The sequence below is a fragment of the Stenella coeruleoalba genome (genome assembly GCF_951394435.1).
Source record: "Stenella coeruleoalba genome assembly, chromosome: 14".
NCBI classification, from domain to species: domain Eukaryota; kingdom Metazoa; phylum Chordata; class Mammalia; order Artiodactyla; family Delphinidae; genus Stenella; species Stenella coeruleoalba.
In genome coordinates, this window is record NC_137160.1 from 66,227,914 (window position 1) to 66,252,087 (window position 24,174).

Sequence of the window (24,174 nt, forward strand, 5' to 3'; positions counted from 1 at the left end):
ATTATTAACAGCCAATTGTCAGTGCCAGACTCAGCTCTGTCCCACCAAGCAGGCGCCTAGGTCTTGGAGAAAACTTACTAACTAGTTTTCATAATAATAAAAAGCTGGAAAAACAGACTTTTTCCCTCTCATAAAAGCTCTCTGTTGAGACCAAAAAAGTTTCCCCCTTCCTAACATTTTCAAGACCTATAAGGGTAGGGGGGATTGTTGATATGATGGGAGGTGCTTTTTATAGAGGCACAGTCTCAACAATAAAAACCTAACATACGATCACATCCAACCCAATTTACAAATGAGGAAGTGAGACCCAGAGAGGTGTAGCTTGCCAAGGCCACAAAGGCCATCAACAGCAGAGTCAGGAGCATCCCTCCTGGGTACAACACTGACCTCTTGTTTCATCAACTGCCTATCAGTGGGCAGGTGTATAAAGAGGGTTGGGGGGAAAGCAAGCAAATGAGTCCACAAGCAGGGAAGATTGCAGCTTCTGACAGTAGTCTCCTGAGACTAGGGGTGTCCTGTGCAACCACAGCTGATGAAAGACAAAGTAAAATGAAATGCATCTTACCTGATGTAAACATGGCCAACTGCCAGAGTCCCCAAGGCAACCAGTCATCAAGGAGAAAGAGAAAGGGGAAAAGGAAGAAAAATTATTTCATTAACAGAAACACTGGGTAAGGTAGGAGGAGAAAAATGGGAAAACAGGATTGAACTGTGGAGCACTGCAACCCCACTGAGGGTCTGTGGGGATCACTGTTATCAGAAATTAGAAAAGACTGAGCTAAAATCACAGGAAAAATGAAGCAATGGAGACAAGACACCAGTCTCCACCTCCAGGATCCCACTACTTGTGAAGACCCCCAGGTCCCAGACCATCCCAGACCCAGCTTCTCTACAACTTGACCTTTGAGGGGTTATGGCCTCTCAAGGAATCCAATAAAAGTTAAGGATCCTCTGTGCAGATAAATTCACAGGGGCATACTCATGCACATGCACACACGCACTATTTTAGACTCAACTTCAGTGGGTTCACAGCCTCCTCAGGCTCACAGGGAAGGTGTGGATCTAGATCCAGTTTTACAAAATCTTCAGGCTGTCCTCAGCCCTGAGAGCTCTGCTGGCAGGAAGCAGCTTAAAAGTTCAAGTCTACCGTAAAAACATCTTTAGGTAATAGAAAGATGGGGAAGCTGCTTGGCAGAAAGGGCTACCTCCAGCTTAGTGACTTACACTACAGAGATTGCTGCTCAGTTTCGCATTTTACAAATGAGGGAACAAAACTCAGAAACATCAAACGACTTGCCTGCAGCACCAGGACTAAAACAGAAGTCTTCTGACTTCCATTTTACTGTCCCTCTATCACCCAGCACTGGGTGCAAAAAATGACATCTACAGAATTGAAGGAAAAGTTACTCTAACTCCAGATTTAAATTTTTTCTTTCTCTCTACATTCATCCATTCAACTAACAAATATCTACTGCACGCCTACCAAATGCCAGGACAGTGGAAAATGTAGACATGGCTTCTGACGCTCACATAATGTATCTTCTCAACCTGAGTAAAATTTGGACTCAGAGGCTAATTCCTTTCCCAATTACTGAACCACAGTTTAGCCTCACAATCCAGACACACAATCTCCTTGGACATAACAGACACCTGCCGCCAACATTAACCTTGCAATTCCATTCTAAACTGAGCAGAGGTCACTCCAAATCACAGCAGCTCTCCAGTGGCAACTTCCCTCAAAAGCTATGGGGGAGAAGTGGGGGTGCTTTTCCTCTGGGAAAAGTTCCGGATTATAACAATGATGACAGTTACTCCCATTCATTAAACAATGACTGTGTGCTGTGCTGAGCTGTGGCTAAATAGCTTTTCATTTGTCAATGTCACATAATGGTCATCACACTAACCTTTGAGCAACTGCAATTATCTCTGTTTCACAGATAAGGAAACTGGGGTTCAGAGAGGAAAGTAGATTTGCTTAGGGACAAACCACTCAGATTGGAAGCATCTCTTTCATTTTAGAACCTGTGTTCTTTCCAATGGTACCCTGACTGAATTCTTCATTCTTTCAAATCCTGGTTTTATGATACCTCAATCACAAAACTAGAGTATTTCCAATTTCTAGGAGAGGGCTGATGACAACAGTTTTTGTTTATTTTTATTTTTGGCTGCACCTCGCGGCACGTGGAACTTCACCGATCAGGGATCAAACCCGTGCCCCCTACAATGGAAGCACAGAGTCTTAACCACTGGACCACCAGGGAAGTCCTGATGACAACAGTTTTTGCACAAAACTTCAAAATTAGGGCAAGAGCCTCCAGAAAAAAAAAAAACACCTCTGCCCCATTCTACTCATTCACCAATAAATTTATCTTTTTCACTGTTGCCAATTTAAACTCCCTGAGATATTATTTAAATGACCCTTTCTTCACACCGCTTCCCTGCTCAAAAATATTCAATAGCTCCATGTTCTACTCAGTTAAATCTGGGTTTGATAGTCTGGCCCAATCCTCCTTTAACAATCTTGTTTCCTAATACTCCCCAGCCCATAATACCCATCCAGAGTGCTGTTAGAGGGATACAGCAGCTTCAGGTCTCAGATGAACCCAGCAGCACATTTGCCTGTCCCTAGAAATTGCCTGCCTTGGGGTGGCACACACTCTTCACCTCACCTAGCTGGCATTCTCATCCCTCTAGTTACCCCAATTTGCCCTTCAAGGTCCAACTCAAAATCAAGAGGGGAAAAAAAAAAATCTCAACATTCACCCAGGTTTTCAGAGCCAGAAGGGGCTTCTGTAACCATCAAGGGTGGAATGGACACTGACTCAGCCCCTTCATTTTGATATATATAAAATATGGTAACAAATATTAGGATCATAGCTCATGTAACATTTACTATGTGCTACGTGCTCTTCTAAGTCTCTTACATATCCTGAGTCATTTAATGCTCCCAAACAACCCTAAAAAATGAAGCACTATGTGTGGAAGCACCTTGCCCAAGGTTATCCAGGGGGGAAGTGGCAGAGTCAGGATTCAGAGCAAGGCAGTCTGGAGCCAAGTCCTTGCTCAGAACCATCGTGCTGTAACTGCCTCTTGGCTCAGCGCAGCAAGTGGCATGGAGTAGTGCTCACTAAATGGTGAGTATTGTCACTTTAGAAATGGGGATAGGGAGCCCAAGGTGGGGACAGGATCTGCCCAAGTTCACTCAGCTTATCAGCAGCAGAGCTGGGATGAGAACCCAGGTCTCCTGCCTTTGTACCTGAGTGTATCAGGACCCCAAATGGGTGGAAAACCTGCTCCAAAGCTGTCCAGGGCCACAAGCTTTCTAAACATGGCATGTGTCCTCTGGGGCAGTGGAAGGGGTACTGACCAGAAGAGGTGGCCACACAGGCTGATGACGGCGTCCTTGGCTGTGTCCAGGCAGATGTTGCACTCGAAGGTGCTGTCCTGCCCTCCACTCTCACCAGCGCCATTGCTGCTGCCGCTGGGCCCCCCTGCACTAGAGTTCTCAGGAGATGCAGAGGCCGAGGGCCCTTTGCTTGCCATCCTTGGCTGTCAGCAAGCTCTGAGTGAAGATTCTCCCCAGGGAAATCCTGAAAGGCAGAGAGCCCATGACTGCCCATTTCTGCAGGCCACTCCCCCCAGTCTCCATGCCAATACCCCCATATTCTCTCAGGTCTGGAAGTTCAGACTATGACTGAACTCCTGAGTAGACTTCCCAGAGGCTGCAGAGGATGACAGTCGTGGGGCACTGCCCAGAGAGAAACGACTCAGAAACTTCCCATGAACATGGCCCAGAATAGACCACACAAATAACGAACCGCACAAATAGAGAGCAGCCTCCACGGAACAGCTCTCCACAGGAACTAGGACCCTGTCTCACTGTCTTTCCATTCTCCCAGGATAACTGCCCAGGTGATAAATAAATACATGCTCAATCAGAATGAAAGTTCACAGGCTGTCTTCTAACTTTGGACAGCCTCTATGTTGGCGATCGAGTCTGCTCAGGCCAGAAAGTCGTGACCAGTGCACGCCAGAATACAAAGAAAACCCTGTAACCATGAAAGCTTCCCAGGAAGCTAGGAAGGACCAGAAAGGTCATCTGGTCCAACGTCTTCCATACTGTAATCTTTTGCATTTCCCCTTCTGCCAGGTTAGAATACTACATACCTGATTTTGTCTAAATCTATCAACATTTAAGAGGAGGCTTGTATCACTGCTGAAAACAGAAAACCAGTAGTACCTACCATAAGTGAAAGATAAATACAAACATAATGAAGGAAGAGCTTTTATCCCTTAGGAAACTGCAGCCCGAGACCTCTCGGCTGACTGATGAATGTGGAGCTGAGGCTGGGACTCGTGACACAGTTTGTAGTTAAACCACCATTGTACCACCACAGACCAAGCTGGTCACCAAATACTGAAACAGACCACTGTTCACTACCACCTCCAGGTCAAAGAACCCACCAGGAGTTGAACAAGAACGAGCACGAGAACACCACCAAAAGATACTCAGAAATTCTGGGTGCAGAGTAAGAATCTATCAAGAGCCTGATCTGGCCACCCTCACCACCTCAGAGATTCCAAACGGGAAATGCTAGGTGGCTACCAGTCAGAGAATCGGAGGCTTGGATGCTGGTCACAGTTGAGCCTCCACCTTGCTAGCTGGTCTTGGAAACCTCCTCTCTCCTCTCTGGCCACAGTTTTCTCATCTGTAAACTGAGGCACTGGACTCCATGGTCTCCAGGTGCCCCCTTCCAGCTCTGCGGCTGCACCAGGTCATCTCACCTGCTCTCTCCAAAGCAGGCAGCCCCACCACAAGTCTGGGACTCACCAATGGAGCACCAGAAGACCACCCTGATTTCAGCTTCCAAAGTACCAGGAGATAAGGACCAAAAAGCCACAGTCCTTTTAGACCCAGAAGCCTCTCTACACAACAGACTCAGAACTCTAGATTCATGAGCATCCCCCACCACGACAGCAGCTCAGTGACATAAGCAGGGAGAGGAGGCCAGCTCACCACCACTTTTTCACTCAGTTACATCATTTTACATAGTGTCCCAGAAGAGCAGCTGGCTGCCAGCAGCACTGTGCCTTGTTGGCCTCAGTTCCAAGACCTTCCCCATGATCCAGTGCTTCATCCTCTCCATATACATCTGGTCTTGTCTTCGTAGGGTGGAGCCTGCTTGTGAGGGCCACATTATGGCCTTTCTTTGTCATTCCAGCTCAAGCACCCGACACGTTTCTTTTAAAAAATAATAATTTTTTTTTTAAATTAAGGACTATGTGTATAGATGTGGAAAAGACAACCATAAGTCAGGTTCACTGATGGATCTTAATGACAGTCCCCTGATATCATGATTTGGAAGCATACAGTAACAACAACAAAGCATCCTCACCCTAAAACATAGCTCTAATCAAGTCTCTAAAACAAATTATCCATTTACAGAAAATATGGGCATAGATCCATGTATTAAACAACTCCAGGAAGATGCAATCAGCAAATCCAGAATGTGGGACTTTCTATGGGACAAATAATCAAAATTCTCCAAAAAATAAACAGCATGGGTGGGGTGTGGAGTTACAAATTGAGACTTGAGACATACCAACCACTGGCAGTATGTGGATCTCACTGGAACCAGATTCACACAATCCAACTGGAAAAGACATTTGTGAGATGAATGACAAAAACTGATTTAGCCTGGGTATTAGTTTATATTAAAGAATTACTGTTAGATTTATTGGGTATGATAGTGGCATATTTAAAATTTTTTCATCTGTTATATATGTATGCTTAAGTATTTATGAAGGAATGATAAGATGTTTGGGATCTGCTTTAAAATACCCCAGGGGGAAAAGTGAAAGTAAAGAGAAAAGAAACAAGAACAAGGAAGTTGATAGTTGTTGGAGCTGGATGATGAATGGAGGTTCATTCCATCAGTTTATTTTTGTGTGCTTGAAAATTTTCCATTATAAAAGATACTTTTCAAAAAGGTCAGGTTGCAGAACAGTATGTGTATGAATTTATTTAGGTGAGAATAAAGTACACAAATGAGTATATATTTTGCAAAGAAAATGTCTACAAGGCACACACTGAACTATCAACAGTTATTTTTGGGATTGGGAGGGCTGGGGAACTTTGAATTTTATATTCCTATCCTGTTTCAGTGTTTTATGACAAGCAGATAGATATTACTTTTACAATAACATTTTTGAAAAAGTAAACTGTAAAATGTATGTACAATATTACATTTGTTACAACAATAATGAATATAAATATTAGAAAATGTCTTTAAAAATGTGGAAGGGCTTCCCTGGTGGCGCAGTGGTTGAGAGTCCGCCTGCCAATGCAGGGGACACGGGTTTGTGCCCCGGTCCAGGAAGATCCCACATGCCGTGGAGCGGCTGGGCCTGTGAGCCATGGCCACTGAGCCCGCACGTCTGGAGCCTGTGCTCCGCAATGGGAGAGGCCACAACAGTGAGAGGCCCACGTACCACAAAAAAAAAAAAAAAAAAAAAGTGGAAGAACATACCAAACTATTAATGGTGATTATCTCTGTACTATCTCTGGGGGCTCAGAGGTCCTCCTTGTTTATAAAGCTGACATTTTTACCTGTATTAATTCTAAAATCAGACAAAAGAATAACAGTACATTTAAAAACTTTTTTCCCCTGATGTTCTAGTTCTCCCCAATCCTGAAAGGTTCTGTATTGAAATCCTGGCTCCACCACTGACTAGCCATGTAGCTCTGGGAAATCCCTTAATGGCCTGAGTATCTTTTCTCACCTGAAAAATGAGAATGTCATACCTCCTACAGGGCTGCTAAGGTGGCCATATGCGATAACACAGTGACCTGGAGGACCCACCAAGGTAGGAGGGGGCCACTGCTGCAGGGGAGATGCACATACATGCACTTACCCTGGTTCACTGCCCTCTCCACTCACTGGTCCAACAAGGCTCTGCACAGTGCATTCTCCTACACACAGGCCTAAGGGGACAATCAGGGTCATGGTAGGTGTCAGGGTAGGAATGGCCAGGGGACAGTAATAGGTCAACTCAGAGTTTGCAGGGAATAGCAGTCATGCATCAGGCCAGGCACTGGGACAGGCCTGCAGGTCCCAACTCTAGGCAGACCATATCACTCTCATTCTAATTCTTAGCAGACTGACCACGTGGTCCCTACCCGAGCTCTAGAGCTTCATCCTGGTAGGCACGCAAATATTTTCTGAGTGGGTGGGTGCAGGCATGTGCGACTGGTTTTGGTCAACTCCCAGGCCGGCTGCTCATATAACCTCTCTTTTACATATCCTGGGCCCTGTCACTGGAGCCTCCTCTCCTCACCTCCTACCTTCCCTCACACACAGGAACCTCACCACGCCAGGGCAGCAAGGCAGAAATGAGCAGCCTTCCCTGGGGACTGTCCACTGAGCACCTACAGAACAACAAAATGTGGACACAGCCTCATGGGCCCAGTAGGACTGGGACACTGCCCTAGAGAACAGAGGGCCCTAGTCGGCTCAGAAACTGGACAGAGTAGAAAGGAAGCTGGCCCTGAGCCTATGTGAGCTGCCATTCTGTTAAAAGCTCTCCTGCTCCCCGTAGGGCCTATAGATTTGGACCTGACCACACAGTAGCCTTCTTGTGGCTGGTTCTGTGCCCCTGTCCCTACCCTGACCATTCTTCACTCCTGAGCTGAATTCACTTTCTAGTTTTCAAAGCACATTCACACCTACTACCACTTCTGACCCTCACTCCATTTTACAGAGGACATCAGGCCAGGGATGTTAGAGGACTTACCCAAGGCCAGGCCATCATACATGTAATTCTGTGCCCAATTCAGACTTTCCAACACATCAACACTCTTTTCACTCTTACCTGTTACCCCTTTAACATGCAGCTTTACAAAATTAAATACCTGGTCTTTGTTTTCCCTCAAATTCACAGTGCAATGCTCTTAACTTCTGTGTTCTTTGAAGTGAGTGCAAAGCAAACTCACCACTCATCCATTTATGCGTGAAACCAAAGGATCTCTAGTACCAACTACAATTGACGCCTGGTGCTACCAACTGGGGTGAAGTGGGTAAAAAAGAGCAAGACCACATTGAACCCCTGGAGTCTAGAATAGGAGCTAATTATAAGAATCCTTAACAAGGAGCTCCATCAAACTTGCCTGTTTTTCCTAAACAAGGCACCCTCCCAGAGATCTGGTTCCTAGACCACCTCAGTGTTTTAAATAGGACCTGTAACTGGCTACAGCCTAAGAATCTATATTTTTAAATAAGTGTCCCACCTTCCACTCCAGAAGATTCTCTGATGAAGAGTTTTGGAAAATCAGCTCTTAAGGGGAGACTCTACCAAGCACAAAGCAATACAGCACAGCACAGAGTTTGGGAGGGACAGTAACCATAGGTCTTGTCCTTCAGAATACCCAACCCCCAACTATAGCCCACAGGGACTATGAAGAGGTCAGATAAACTTGGGGGGTGGGGGACAAGTCTGCTGAGATCTCAGACCACCCAGCACCTGGTCCATCTGGGACAAAGCTGATCATTTATAAAACAAGTTCACAGCTTGTTTTGAAAAACATCCCTAAAGTTGAGATGTTCAGGGCTTCCCTGGTGGTGCAGTGGTTGAGAGTCCACCTGCCGATGCAAGGGACACGGGTTCGTGCCCCGGTCTGGGAAGATCCCACATGCCGCGGAGTGGCTGGGCCCGTAAGCCATGGCCACTGAGCCTGCATGTCCGGAGCCTGTGCTCCGCAACGGGAGAGGCCACAACAGTGAGAGGCCCGCGTACTGCAAAAAAAAAAAAAAAAGTTGAGATGTCCAAGGCAGCACATTTGGTGCTGGAACGAAGGCAGATTGGCAGATTTGTGATAGTTAATGATCCCTTAGGAACACAGAACCTGGTAGCTGAAGTTGCTTGACCCAGCATCCACACTCCTATTACCTTCCCAGAGCTAGCCTGGCCCACCTCACAGGAACTGAGCAAGGGAGAGAAAATGAGACTTGCATATTCCTCAAGGAATCACCAGGGAACGTGATCTCACGAGGACATCTCTTTGTAGTATTCTTGTGTTCAGTTCTCAGGTTCTAGAGAACCGCAGGTATGCATAATCTGCCTTCTCTGCCCCTTCAGCTCTAAGAATTCCTGGACCGGGGTGTATAGAGGCATCTGGAAATGGTGATTCTAATTATGAAGATTACAAATTTGGATGATAAATAACTGGCATGATGTGAGAGGTGACCCAGCAGAAGTCTTGTTCCTGTGGGCACATGCGTGTTCATACAGAAGCTTTCTGCCGGAACGGTGGCGAGTCCCAGCCTGTCTTCACTGCTCACTGATCACAGTAGGCAGAGATGGGACTTGCATTCTGAGAATGTCTACATCACACTCACAGAAGGTTAGAGTGGGAGGAAATCTGAGTAAGTTGATTGGAACTTGGAACACACAGAACCCAGGCTCTAAAATTTTGGAGTCTAAATGGAGTTTCCGTCCCTAGGCTATATCTCACAGAGGCCTGGCCCTCAAGTATAGGACCAAGGACCTGAACAGCCTTTCAGGTCCAGAAGGACAGAAGAGGCTGAGCAAATGGCCTCTTTTCCTTAGGGCTGCACTGGTCTTTTTCTCTGGTATCCTCTAATCTCTCTATCTGTACAACTAACCCCACACCTACCTTCGAAGATTTATTAATGACCCTATTTGCCAGGCATTCAAGACACAAATATAAAGGGTTTCAGCCTAAGGGGGATAGAGGTAAGTACACCAACAAGGCAGCCCAGTGTGCTGCGTGCTGACAGTAGTGTGTACAGAGTGCCTGAGGGCAGGGCTTGCTGGGGAGGACAGAGACACAGCACACAGGACAAGTGGATAACTCAATTTGCCAAGTTCAGTGTGGCTGGAGCCCAGAGAACATGTGGGGGTGGTAGGGCAGCAAGGGCTGCAATTGAGGCAGGAAGAAAGGCCTGGAAATCCTCATGCCTTCAGCCCCTGCCTGTCGGGCTCACATTGCCTGCTGCACCACCTAACCCAGACCCGCCTAACCGTCCAAATGGTTCCATGATTCCAATGTCTCTTTCTCTCCCCATCCAGTTCCCATGCCCTGCTAAGTAAACTAGTAAATTCACATGACAGATTACAAGGCCGCTAAAAATTATGCTTCTGTAAGGATTTTGCCTATATGGGAATTTTAATTATATAAAATAATGTTAAATGAAAATAGCAGGATAGAAAATTGTATACCAAATTGAACATACTGTATGATATTAACAGGTTAAAAGATACAGAAAAAAATTGGAAGGGGCCCAAATATTAACTGTAGTGGTCTTTGGATAACGGAATCATGGGCAGATTTTTAAAGCTTTTTTTCACACTTAACTGTACTTTCCACTTTTTCCATAGTAAGTACTATGTTATTAAGATTCAGAAAAAATATGGGACGATGTTAAAGGTCCCAGATCGTCAGATCTCAGTAGGGGACAAAAAGGAAAGCAATCTGATTAAAGAAATCTACACTAAGGTGTGATGAACCTTAGTATAATAATTCTCTCAGAAATTTTCACATTTTTAAATTTTATTGAGTCATATTTTTAATAAGTAACACATTCACATGGCTCAATTCAAAAGGTACAAAAGGATATAGACTGAGAAGTCTCTCTCTCCCATCCCTGGAACCTAGTCATCCTGCTCCCTGCCTTGGAGACCAATGGTACTAGACTATATCTTTAGGACACATTCCAGAAGTAGAACTACTGGGTCAGAGGGTATCTGTATTTGTAATTCTGTATCAAACACCCTCCAAAAAGGATGTGCCAAGTTTTAGTCCCATGAAAAATACCTAAGAGTGCTTGTTACCCCCATCTTTGCCAATTATATGTATGTTTTCAAAAGAGAACACATAAGTAGCATGAGAAACATAGGGTAATTTTGGCAGTTTGGGACGATATTTTAAATTCACTAATTCACTCGCTAATTAGTTATTAAAATCCATTATGTTCCATGCACTATGCTAGGCCCTAGAGATAACAATTTCCAAACGTAACACATATCTGAGTGGGAATTCTAGGCTCAGCTGTTCCTACTTCTTCGCATTGTCTTCCATTATTTCTTTTTTCTTGTGTGTGTGTGTGTGTGTGTGCGCGTGTGCGTGTGCGTGTGCGCGCGTGAGCACGCAGCACACAGGATCTTACTTCCTCACCAGGGATGGAACCCGAGCCCCTTGCAGTGGAAGTGCGGAATCTCAACAACTGGACCACCAGGGAAGTCCCATTTTCCATTATTTCTAAATCAAAAGTGTTTTTGTTTCTTTTGTTTTAAGCTTCAATGATTTTTCTTAAAGTTTACCAGGTTTCGTAAGTAAGGGTAAAGTAGGATTCGGATTACCCCAGCACAAACTTTCAAGGGTCATCCAAGAGGCTGCCTTCTGTCATTCCTTGTATCACTGTCTTAAAATGTTCCTTAACCTTTTATGGACTTTTGTCCTTAAAAATTATCATGGCACAGGGACTTCCCTGGTGGCACAGTGGATAAGACTGTGCTTCCAATGCAGGGGCCCTGCATTCGATCCCTGGTCAGGGAACTAGATCCCACATGCGTGCCGCAACTAAGAGTTTGCATGCCACAACTAAGGAGCCCATGTGCCGCAAATAAGGAGCCGGGGAGCCACAAATGAGGAATCTTGGAGCCGCAACTAAGGAGCCCGCCTGCCGCAACTAAGACCTGGCGCAACCAAAATAAGCAAACAAATAAATATTAAAAGAAAATTATCATGGCACAGGGACTTCCCTGGTGGCACAGTGGTTAAGAATTCGCCGGTCAATGGAGGGGACACAGGTTTGATCCCTGGCCCGGGAAGATCCCACGTGCCGCGGAGCAACTAAGCCTGTGTGCCACAACTACTGAGCCTGTGCTCTAGAGCCCGCAAGCCACAACTACTGAGCCCTCGTGCCACAACTACTGAAGCCTGCATGCCTAGAGCCCATGCTCGGCAACAACAGAAGTCACTGCAATGAGCACGCGCACCGCAATGAAGAGTAGCCCCTGCTCGCCGCAACTAGAGAGAGCCGCGTGCAGCAATGAAGATCCAATGCAGCCAAAAATAAATTAATTAATTAACTAAATTAAAAAAAATTATCATGGCACAGACGAATATAATGGCTCTGGGTTCAAATCTCAGCTCCACTACTTACTCTGTGACTTCAGTCATTATTTTCTCTCCAAGACTTTTTTTACTCATCTGTTAAAATGGGGCAATTACCTTCCTCACAAGATAGTTGTAGGGATTAAAGAGTAAAACAGTAAGGGACTAGCATAGTGCCTGGCACATAGTTAAGTGTTCAAGAAATGTTAATTGCTCCTCCACTGTGAGGTCTCACAGAGTACAATGAAGGTGTAACTGCTTCTTTATACTCCCCAGGGAGCTATGCAATCAGCAGGTATTTGGTTAACTTGCTGAATGAATGAGTCACAACCTCCCTTTCTGAATGAGCATCGCTCCTTGAAGGCATTGTAGGTGAGACATCAGAACTGTGTATGAGGAAATCCAGAACAGGACACAGTTTGATCTGGGCAAAATCAGATTTTCCCCAAAAGTGTCAAAATCAGGAGGCACTTGTTGTATCTATTATCACTATAAATAACATCAGCTAACACTCTGCTCAGCCCTTTACATGAATCATCTCATTTAATCGTTACAACCTGCCTTTGAGGTAAACACTGCTTACCATCTTCAGCATCCCCTGGGATGTTAGATTAAGGCGCAGAGTAGTTAGGTCACTTGCCCATGGTCACAGAGCCAGTCAGAGGCAAAGTTTTCAATTCCTAAACCAATGTGCTTAAGTACCTCAGTGATCTGTCTGTGTGTCTATCTTCTCAAGCCCAGACCCAGCTTCCAGGTGCCTTGCTCAGCACAGGGCTGGACACCTCAAGAACACCTCATAAATGTGCATGGGCTGATGGCTCTGATGCCCAGGAGTGCTTAGAAGCGTACAACTCAAGATGAGTCAATGTAGCCAACTAAAGTTGTAGAAAATCAGTGTCCTAAAAGAACAAGACATTCTTCAGTGATGTTTTTCAGAACTGGAAATGTTACATAACTGTTTCAGAGTAATTTTTTCTTAAGTATTGTCCAAAACTCTTAAACAAATGAAAAAAAAAGATCGGGGATATGCAACCAGAAAAAGTTCAGGTTTCCCCAAATTAGTACCGACCTGTATTAGAGATTATGCTACTCACACAGAGGATTAATTATTCACTGAACTGTCTTGCTCACTCTAGTTAGACACCTCCTGGAGTCACATGCACAGTGCCTGACACAGAGTACATGTTCAATAAATGTATGTCAATAAATGATGGGAATTTGCCAATTTCAATTCAAACCAATATAACTGGATAAAATACTGTATTAAAGGAAGCTCTTCAGACTGGACAGATCCTAGTTAAGGGCTGTAAATTTCGAGTATAATACAGTGAGAGGACAAAACTGGAGCCAGAGGACCTAGTCTGATGCTCAGCTCTGCCAACTCAACTAAGCCAGGGTCCTCACCTGCAAATGGGGTAATTGTGTCTGTCCTTCCTTTGTCATCAGAGAAATTTTCAAAGTGAGAGTTTTGCTTTTGATTTCACACAGTCAGTAAATTCTTATTAAATTCAGATTCTATAAAATCTTATTAATTCAAATTTTATTTGCGGCTGAGCTGAAGACCTCTGAAATACTCTAAAGGTAGAGTATCAAGAAAATGAATAAGGTCGACAAGGTTTAACCAACTAAGGAGAAAATTTTCTAAGAGTTTTAATAACATCAGCATATACTTGACAAAAACAATGTGATCTCACTTCTCCTTTCAATAGGAGGTCCCAAGGAGGACCATCAAGAGAGCATTTATAAGATAGACCAGCGGAGTTCCCTGGTGGTCTAGCGGTTAGGATTTGGCACTTTCACTGCTGTGACCCGGGTTCAATCCCTGATTGGGGAACTGAGATCCTGCAAGCCTCGCAGCCAAAAAAAAAAGACACTATGAACAGAGTAAGAAGGCAACTCACAGAATGGGAGAAAATATCTGCCAATCATATATCAGAGGGATCAATATCCTGAATACATAGAGAACTCCTAAAACTCAACAACAAAAAAATGAACAATCCAATTCAAAAACGGGCAAAGGACTTGAATAGACATTTCCCCAAAGAACATATACGAATGGCCAACAACATGAAAAGATGCTCAACATCACTAATTATTAGGGAAATGCAAATCAAAACTATGAGATACCATCTCATACCCATTAGGATGGCTACTATTTAAAAAACAAACAGAAAACAAGTGTTGGTGAGGAGGTGGAAAAATCAGAACCCTTGTGCACTTTTGGTGGGAATGTAAAATGATTCAGCTGCTGCAGAAAATTCTAGGGCAGTTCCTGTATTTTCCAAAATGTCTAATATGAGCACATATAACTTTCACAATTAGAATTACTGGGGTGTGTGTGTCTGACTATGTGTGTCTTCAAGATAGTCTAGTTAGAGCCAAATGCTCTGGGGTCAAGAGAAGCGTGGGTGCACTGGTAGCTTTGCCACCTCAGGCAGCTGCCCAAGGCCATCACCAGTCCTGAGCATTTCCAACTACCACTGACTCCTTGACTCCCTGCCTGTGACCAGACAAACACAAGAGTAGCTCCCAAATTACAGGATCTCCTAGTGGTCTTATCACATCCGGGATGATGCTGTACTACCCCTTTCACTTGACATGGCCGCCCCAGCTCTGCATGGTCAGCAGTGGTTGGGGCTGAACCAACCTCTGAGTGGTCAGACGTACAACTCACTCTGCACTTCAACATGTCCAAATCCAACTGCCATCAGGTCACGGAGTTACTGGCACTGCCTCAGATTTTGCAGTTCAGCTCTCAATGAATTACTTCAAGGGGCTTCAGGGGATCTGCAAACTCTGAATATTTACATGTAAAATTATACATGATGACAAGTAACTCAATTACAAAAGGGCAAAGGATTTGAATAGACATTTTCTCCAAAGAAGAAATGACCAACGTGCACGTGAAAAGCTGTTCAACACCATCTAGCCTTAGGGAAATGCAAATAAAACTACAATGAGATGCCACTTCACACCCACTACGGTGGAAAATAATAATAATAATAAAGGACAATAACAAATGTTGAAGAGGGTGTGGAGAAAATGGAATCCTCATTTATTGCTAATGAAAATGTAAAATGGTGGACTTCCCTGGTGGCACAGTGGTTAAGAATCCGCCTGCCAATGCAGGGGACATGGGTTCAATCCCTGATCCAGGAAGATCCCACATGCCGTGGAGCAATTAAGCCTGTGTGCCACAACTACTGAAGCCCGCGTACCTAGAACCAGTGCTCTGCAACAAAGACCCAACACAGCCAAAAATAAATAAATTTTTTTTAAAAGAAAATGTAAAATGGTGAGCTGCTGTGGAAAACAGTTCGGCAGGCAAAAAGTTAAAAATAGAGTTGCCATTGACCCAGCAAGTTCACTCCTACGTAAACACATTTAAGAGAACTGAAAATATGTTCAAACGAAAATTTGTACATGAATGTTCAGAGCAGCACGTCATAACAACTAAAAGACAGAAACAACTTAAATGTCAATCAACTGACAAATGGATAAACAAAACACAGTATATCCCTACAGTGGAATATTACTCAGCCATAAAAAGGACTGAAGTACTGACACATGCTATGACATGGATGAACCCCAAAAACATTACACTTAATGAAAGAAGCCAGACATAAAAGGCCACATACATGTGATTCCAGATTAGTGGTTGCCAGGGGATGGGAAGAGGGGAGACTAGGGAGAAACTGCTAACATGTACAGGGCTTCTTCGGAAGATGAAAATGTTCTGGAATTAAGACAGTGGTGATGGTTGCATAACTTTGTGAACATTCACACTTTAAAATGGTGAATTTTATGATATGTGAATTCTACCTCAAAAAAATAAATTTGAGCAACAGTCTACAAAATAATTGGCCAGTTCTCTTCAAAAGTTTAGTCATGAAAGACAAAAAAGGCTGAGGAACTGTCTCAGATTTAAGAGACTAAGGAGACTTGATACTAAATGCAATGCGGGAAACTGGATTGGATCCTGGAACAGAAAAAGGACATTAGTGGGACAAATGGCAAAACTTAAATAAAGCCTATAGCTTAGTTAGTAGTACTGTATTTACGTTAAATTTATTAGACAATGTTATTATGGTTATGTAAATGTTAACATTAGGGAAAGCTGGGTAAGGAGTATACAGGAAGTTTGTGTATTATTTCTGGAAGTCTAAAATTATTTCAAAATAAAAAGTAAAAAAGAAAGTACATGGAGCAGGTCAGGGGGTTGGCAATTTTTTTTCTGAAAAGCACTGTACATTAAATACCTTAGACTTTGCAGACCATATGGTCTTTGGGGCAACTCTGTTGCCAAAAACAGTATGTAAATTAAAGGGTGTGGCTGTGTTCCAATAAAACCTTATTTACTTGGTTCGATTTTCCTAAAATGCTGATTTAGGTACTTTTTTAAGAGGAAAATTTCAGATTGAGAAGTTTTAAAGACACCATTAAATTACAATCATTTTACTCAACGCCTGGGTAATATCTGAATAAGCATTTCACAACTTTTTTTACAACTTAGGAAACACAAACAAAAAAGGGAGGAAGATAAACACAGGCAGGAAGTCTTGGCTCAAACCCAACCTTTTTTTGGCATTCCAGCAGGATTGGGTCCATATGGAACCTCTGTTCTATAGGGCAATGTAAGCATTCTAACAGGTTTCTAAAAAGTGATCTGCTTGGAGTTTTGTAAATCACAAAATAAGGAGCTCTGATGTTTAATTAGAAAACTAAAGATATGCTAGAAGCATTATCTGCAGATTACATGTGAGGATGAACTGGCAAGTCAAGTCCATCACAGGATTGGTTTTAAATGTTGATGAAATTAGCCAACAGATTGCAAAAACTCTCTCAGTAGACACAACATCTATAACAACAAACTGCTGGAGAGAGGATTAAAGAGGGATTCATGTCCTGGAGCTGGGGGAGGCTGGCTTGAACAGCCTCCTTCCAACCCATACTCTTCAGCTCTGTGAGTCCAAAGAGTTCACTGGCTTCTCCTCATCAAAGTCTTCAGATTCATTTCCAAGTTATTCTAAGAAAGTAAGCTACAAACTGATGGGGTGGGGACCCTGCTTAGTTATTCATTCAACAAACATTTAAGGAGCCCTTATCAGATGGGCCATTCCAAAGTCCTTGAAAAGAAGGATGGTACACAGGACAAGGAAGAGATGACAAAAGTTCAAACCCACTGGCCTCACTTCTAGAGATGTAGGCTGGGGGGATGGAGATGTCAAGAAAAGAGGGCAGAAAAAGAAGACAGCACCAGAAAGACTCAAAGTAACTACTCAGAATTAGACACTTTCAAGTTGAAAAGGACCTCCATCTAATAACTCCTTTGACAGGGAGTTCACTAACTCTGGAGGCAATCCATTCCATTACTGGTCACCTGTGGCCAGCATTAAGTTCTTCTATTAAATCAAAATTTTGTCTTCCTGTAGAATCCACCTATTGATCCTAGTTTCTGCCTCTTTCAACCGCAAAGATGAAGTGGAAGCCCTCTTCACCATAACAATCTTTTCTGTTTTTGATGAGATTGTTTTGTTTTCCCTTCCATTGCTCTCTTTTCTGGGCTAAACATTCTCGCCAGCCACCCCCCTCGCCCCCCAAAGAGCTCCAGCTGCCTCAAAGCAAAGAATGCATATCTAGAATTCACAGCAAGAAAACACTTAAGATCAGTGGGCTTCAAACATCGGTATGCAGAGGACCCCCGAGGAGCATGTTCAAAATATAGTTTCCCTGGTTCCGACCCAGATTCTAAATGAGTCTTATTTGAGTCCTGCACTGTGAAGTATGCACCGTAGGGTATTTCAAAGCAGAGGCTGTGAGAACCATATTTAGAGATACACTGCCTTGTTTCACAAATGAGGAAACTGAGGCCCGACACAGGGAAAGGATTTGGCCCATGAAGCACAACTGGCTGTCGGCGACGAAGTCTCAGAGTCGGGCCTCTTACTCCCAAGCCCAACTCTATTCAGCGCGCTTCCGGGCCTCGGCCTCTCCACTCGGGGCAAACTCATTAAAAGCACCTCCGCATGAGAGAGGCGGCCTCGACTGGAAGTCAGAGTTAGAGTGAGTCTCTGCCTGGAAAGGAGAGCTTGTGGGGGCCTTTTCCCTACTTGGGGCCTCAGTTTCCCCAAACTGTAATCACTGGACGAAAGACCACAATACAAGCCTGACCTCCCTTCTGGGGCGAATGGCCCGGGCCAGGGCTGGACTTGTTGTCTCTGTGCTGCTGGGCTCAGATGTCGCAGCCCGTGGGCCTGCTGAAGGCGGAACCCGGTCCCCGCCCGCGTCCCTCAACCTGGACGGCCCCCACCTGCCGCCCCAACCCCTCATGTACCTGCCTCTGCTCAGCTAACGCCGCCGAGGGCGCCCCAGCCTGTCCGTCCGTCGGCCGTCCAGCCAGCCCCTTAGCTGGGTCAGTCCGGCCGGCCGGACTTCAGATTCCTCCTACGCGTACGCTGGTCAGCTGACTCAGAGCCGCCGCTCTCCGGCGACTTCCGGCCACAACCGGAAAAGGTTGGTCCGCGCCGCTGTGCTTCAGCCCCAGATACTGGGCTCTAAGGTTCCGCCTGCTGGCAGGAAGCGGAAAAACACAGGGACCGTTTAGCAGCTTTTTAAAAAGCCTAAGTCCGGGCATGGAAAGCCCCAGACGTGCTTGGAACATATTTGTTGGAACAGAGTGTAAGGATGATGGGAATCAGAATGATGGGAATATGTCATAGGACACAGGAGCTAACTTGAAGGAGATCCCACTGGCCAAATCTGGGCAATTTGAGCAAAATACATAATGATAGTAACAGAATATAACTGAATAAAATTATAACCCAATGACTCTTTACTGATATAAATAAAGAAGTGATTAATAAATGGGGGAGAAGGGGAAATTCTTCCTTTTAGTAGAATGACAACTAGCAGATATGACGGAGTTAGAAAATCAGTAATGGACGGTAAAGCTAGAGGAACAGGATGGTTACACAGTAAAGGGTCTCCCATAAATTACTTATTGATTGCAAAGGGAAAATAGGAATTTCACAGAGGTGTAACCTCGCAGAACAAGTGAATCAAAATGATCAGAGTTAACATCACCAGTTATAGGTCAAGTAAAGATTATGTGCCTCCTGGAAGGGATGAAATTTGGATATGGATCGTGGTTTAGGGGTTGGGTATCAATGTTAAAATTTCTATTGTGGTTATGTTAAGAGAACACCCTTGTTCTTAGGAAATATTCACTGAAGTATTTAGGGGTAAAAGGGCACAATGTCTCCAACTTAATTTCAAATGATTCAGAAAAAAATTCAGGTGTATAAAAATTGAGAGCATGATTTAAGGAAATGAGGCAAAATGTAAGCAAGTGGTGAATCTAGGTGAAAGGTATATGGAAGTTCCTTACATAATTTTTGCAACTTTTCTTTAAGTTTCAGATGCCAACTAAAGAAGGTCTCTTGACACCCGGTTCTACAAGGATTGAGTCATTAGCCACGGTAGTCTCTGACCTTCAGCACACAATGAAAGGAGTTCAGGGGCGAAGATCAGGAATGAGGCACTCTCTGTTCTGGGAAAACTGGCAGAACAGGTCTTCAGATGGTTAGATATTTTCAGGAGAAAATTTTAGGAGCCCAATTTCTTGCATATTTTCATACCTAGAAAGACACTAATGTCATTAACTGAGATATGTGTTCCTCGTGACTCACAGCAACCTTCTACTGAGATGTGTGCTTGATTGCTCATACCCATTCTCCAAAATCACATATAAACCAACCTCACCCACCTCTTTGGAGCAGTTCCTCAAAGCTATCTAAGAGGCTGTTTCCCCCTGGGCTATAGTCATCAGTAAGTCCCCAAATAAAACTGAAACAGCTCTCACATTGTGCATTTTTATTTCAGTGGACAACGATATAAAAATTAAAATTTACCCCCAGAATGAGGGGAGTGCCTTGGTTCTAGCCAATTTACTTATTTACCTATCAAACATTAATTTATGTGCTGAGCACTGGTGATGCAATAGGAAACGAGACAAGATCTTTGCTTTCATGCCTAGCAGGAGAAATATCAAACATACAATCACAAAACTAATGGGCTACTTGGCTTGAAAATATTAATAGCTAACATTTACCGAGCGTACCTAAGCACACACCAAACAATGGTTAATTTGATCCTCACAGCAGCCCTGCAAATGGTTTTGATCATTACCTCTGCTTTACAAATGGGTAAAGGAAAACTTTTAAAAGTTTATGCAATTTTATCCTTTAATTAACAGTTTTCAGATGACATACTGATAGGTGAAAGAGCTGCAATTTGCACCCAGACATTGTTCTCTGGAGTTCTTCTTTTTTTTTTTTTAATTTATTTTTGGCTGTGTCTTTGTCGCTGCACGTGGGCTTTCCCTAGTTGGGATGAGCGGGGGCTACCCTTCATTGTGGTGCACGGGCTTCTTAATGCAATGGCTTCTCTTGCTGCGGAGCACGGGATCCAGGTGCACAGGCTTCAGTAGTTGTGGCTCGTGGGCTCTAGAGTGCAGATTCGGTAGTTGTGGTACACGGGCTTGATTGCTCCGCAGCATGTGAGATCTTCCCCAACCAGGGATCGAACCCGTGTCCCCTGCACTGGCAGGCAGATTCTTAACCACTGTGCCACCAGGGAAGTCCCGTTCTCTGGAGTGCTTAACACCCATCTTCGTTGTTTCATGAATTCAACAAGCATTTATTAAGTACCTGCAATTATCCCAGGGACTGTCTTAGGGGTTGGGTCTGAGTAGGGGGTGAAGGTAGTAGATGAAATAAACTCATAGATGAAATTCCTCATCTGCCAGACTTCTCTTCAAATTCCTGTGGACACAGGGATGTTTCTAGTCACATGAACCTGGATTTGAGTCCAGGCTCTGAGAAACAGAAAAGCAGCCCCTGATACCCAGGAGCTAGCCTGGCACTTACAGGAAGGCCTTGGTGTTCTCCTGTTGAGCATAAAAACAAAACACAGAACATCAACATCAGACAAGGCTGCTCTGTGACTCTGATGGATCAGGACAATATAAAGACCTCGCCATAATCATGTATGAACCAGACAAAGCAAGAGCATTGTCCAAAGCACAAAAATGACCAAGTATTTCCCTAACCTAGCTCATATAGAGATTGCTGCTTCTTCACCAATTACAGCTTTAGTCTCAGTCTAGTCTTCCCTCGTTCTAGATAAGATTTACCAAGGTACCCATCATAGACAGCATCTGATCCAGATAAAACCCGGCTTCCTTATTTATTTAACTATAGTTGATTTACCATATTGTGTTAGTTTCAAATGTACAGTTTCAGATTCTTTTTTTTAAAATTAATTATTTTTAGATTCTTTTCCATTATAGGTTATTACAAGGTATTGAATATAGTTCCATGTGCTATACAGTAAATCCTTTTTGTTTATTTTATTTTATTTTAAAAATCTTTAGAATTTATTTATTTTTTTGGCTGCACTGCGAGGCTCTTAGTTCCTCAACCAGGAATCAAACCCGGGCCCTCGGCAGTGAAAGCACGGAGTCCTAACCACTGGACTGCCAGGGAATTCCCTATCTATTTTATATATAGTCGTGTGTATCTATTAATCCCATACTCCTAATTTATCCCTCGCCCTCCCCTTTCCCCTTTGGTAACCATAAGTTTATTTTCTTTGTCTATAAGTCTTTCAGTTTCATTAAGTTGATCTGTATTATTTGTTTGGATTCCACGTATAAGTGATAGCATATAATATTTGTCTTTCTCTGCCTGACTTACTTCACTTAATATAATAATCTCTAGGTCCATCCATGTTTCTGCAAATGGCAATATTTCATTCTTTTTAATGTCTGAGTAATATTCTATTGTGTATATATATATATCTCACATCTTTATCCATTCATCTGTTGATGGACATTTAGGTTGCTTCCATGTCTTGGCTATTGTGAATAGTGCTGCCATGAACACTGAGGTGCATATATCTTTTCAATTAGAGTTTTTGTCTTTTCCAGATATATGCCCAGGAGTGGGATTTCTGGATTATATGGTAACTCTATTTTTAAGTTTTTGAGGAACCTCCAAACTGTCTTCCATAGTGGCTGCACCAACTTACATTCCCACCAACGGTGTAGGAGGGTTCCCTTTTCTGCACACCCTCCCCAGCATGTATTATTTGTAGACTGTTTAATGATGGCCATTCTAACTGATGTGAGGTGATACCTCATTGTAGTTTTGATTGGCATTTCTCTAATAATTAGCGATGTGGAGCATCTTTTCATGTGCTACTTGGCCATCTGTATGTCTTCTTTGGAGAAATGTCTATTTAGGTCTTCTGCCCATTTCTTAATTGGAAACACTGCTTCCTTAAGCCCACCCCCAAATTATCACACACAAGCCCAAATCCTAAATGTCCTTCCTAAGACTCTGTTACTGAGATGCCCTATCATTCCTCATAGTTCACATCCCCCACTTTGCTGTAACAAATAATAAACTCAACTTGTTCAACCACGGGTGTGCTTCTGGTGGTCTCTGATTGGAGAGCATTCAAAGATCCCTTGCTCACTAGCTATGTGAATTCAGACATCAGTTTCACCTACAGAAGCCCCCATTTCCTCACCTGTTGAAATGCAAAGATTTATTCCTACCTCAGGAGGTTGTTGTGAGGATACGGAACAGGCTTAGCACTGAGAGCTCTCAGTGTACTTTGAAAAATTCCTGCTTGAGATGCAAACTATTATATATAGGACAGATAAACAACAAGGTCCTACTATATAGCACAGGGAACTGTATTCAATACCCTGTTCTAAAGTATAACGGAAAAGAATATGAAAAATAATATATATGTATAAATGAATCACTTTGCTGTACAGCAGAAATTAACTCAACATTGTAAATCAACTATACTACAATAAAAATAAAATAAAATTCCTGCTTGAGCTGCTACCTCCTTTGAAAAGTCACAGAGCACCATCATTATGAAAAGATATTGAAGCCAACAGCTCCAATTAAGACAACGTGCTGATTGTATTCCCCTTTGTTCTTTTCTTGGGTTCAGGAGGCAGACTAAAGGCGAGAGTTCAACTTTTCCTTTGTCAGAAATGAAGTCATTCTCATGGTCTTTTCTGGAAACGTTCCTGAAACTTTAACGTAAGGGAACCAGCACTGTTTATTTCTTCATGTTCTTGCTATTAAAAATGTTCCCAAGACATAACAGAATTGGAACTACCAAACTTGGAAGCACTTCAGCTTCAAAAATATATCAAGTAATATCTTCTCTGCTTATCACATTAAGGTACTTACAGACCCTAGAAGCCCTGTTGGTAATGTTTGCATTTATGCTGCTAGGACCCAGCATGGATTTAATAGTATTTGATGCCTACAGCAAACTGTGCTAAATAAAAAATATTTATTCCTGTTGGGAAGAATAAAATAAATAGAAATGTTCTGATGTCTTCCTCTGCTTGCTCTGAGCATCCCAAGGGTTCTCATGTTAATAGCCCTAACCTTCCCCCGCCCCCTCACCTCCTCTCCAGTTATTCCTCCGACTAATAATAACACGCATACGAATAATGGCAGCTAATATTTACTGAATGTTTATTAACGTGTCACACACAGTGCTAAGGGCTTTGTGCAGTTTAATCCTTACCCCCAAATTTCGAAACAAGTATTATTACACAAGAGGAGCTAGAGGCCCAGAGAAGTTAAGCAGCATATCCAAGGCCACACAGCTGGTAAGAATCAGGTTCATTTGGAATCTGACAACAAACCTCCTCCTGTTAAAATGCTGCCTTGCCACCCTGGGCCAGCGAGTAGGGTCTATGAAGCGACAGAGAGAGGGATGGGCCTGGAAAGAAAGAAAGGGCAGGGGCAAGGGGGAGTGGGGGTCCATGCAGAGGCAATCAGATCTTCTCCAGAATGCAGAGGGAAGGGGTGGAGATTAGGAGCACAAGTCAGGTAGGAGGCCATTGCAGAGCCTCAGAGGTAGTGGGGACTTGTGTCAAGGGTTTTGGGGGGCCAGGAAGGTTGAATAGTGGGAAAAGGCAAGTTATTGTGAAGGAGAAA

At 43.6% G+C, this 24,174-nt stretch overlaps 1 protein-coding gene across 3 annotated transcripts in view; it reads right to left on the reverse strand.

The window, feature by feature from the left end:
• Positions 1-18,627, reverse strand: part of RNF185 (ring finger protein 185) — a 28,381-nt gene extending 9,754 nt beyond the window's left edge. The window contains exons 1-3 of one of the 3 annotated variants that reach the window (XM_079943564.1): positions 18,475-18,627; positions 3,368-3,590; positions 566-584 (exon numbers count right to left, since the gene is read on the reverse strand). In XM_079943564.1, the coding sequence (XP_079799690.1) occupies positions 566-584; positions 3,368-3,543 (195 nt within the window). In that variant the 5' untranslated portion in view covers positions 3,544-3,590; positions 18,475-18,627. Of the gene's footprint in view, positions 1-565; positions 585-3,367; positions 3,591-18,470 lie in introns of all 3 variants that reach the window. The other 2 variants (XM_079943563.1, XM_079943565.1) reach the window with 2 other exon arrangements.
• Positions 18,628-24,174: the final 5,547 nt, after the last annotated feature.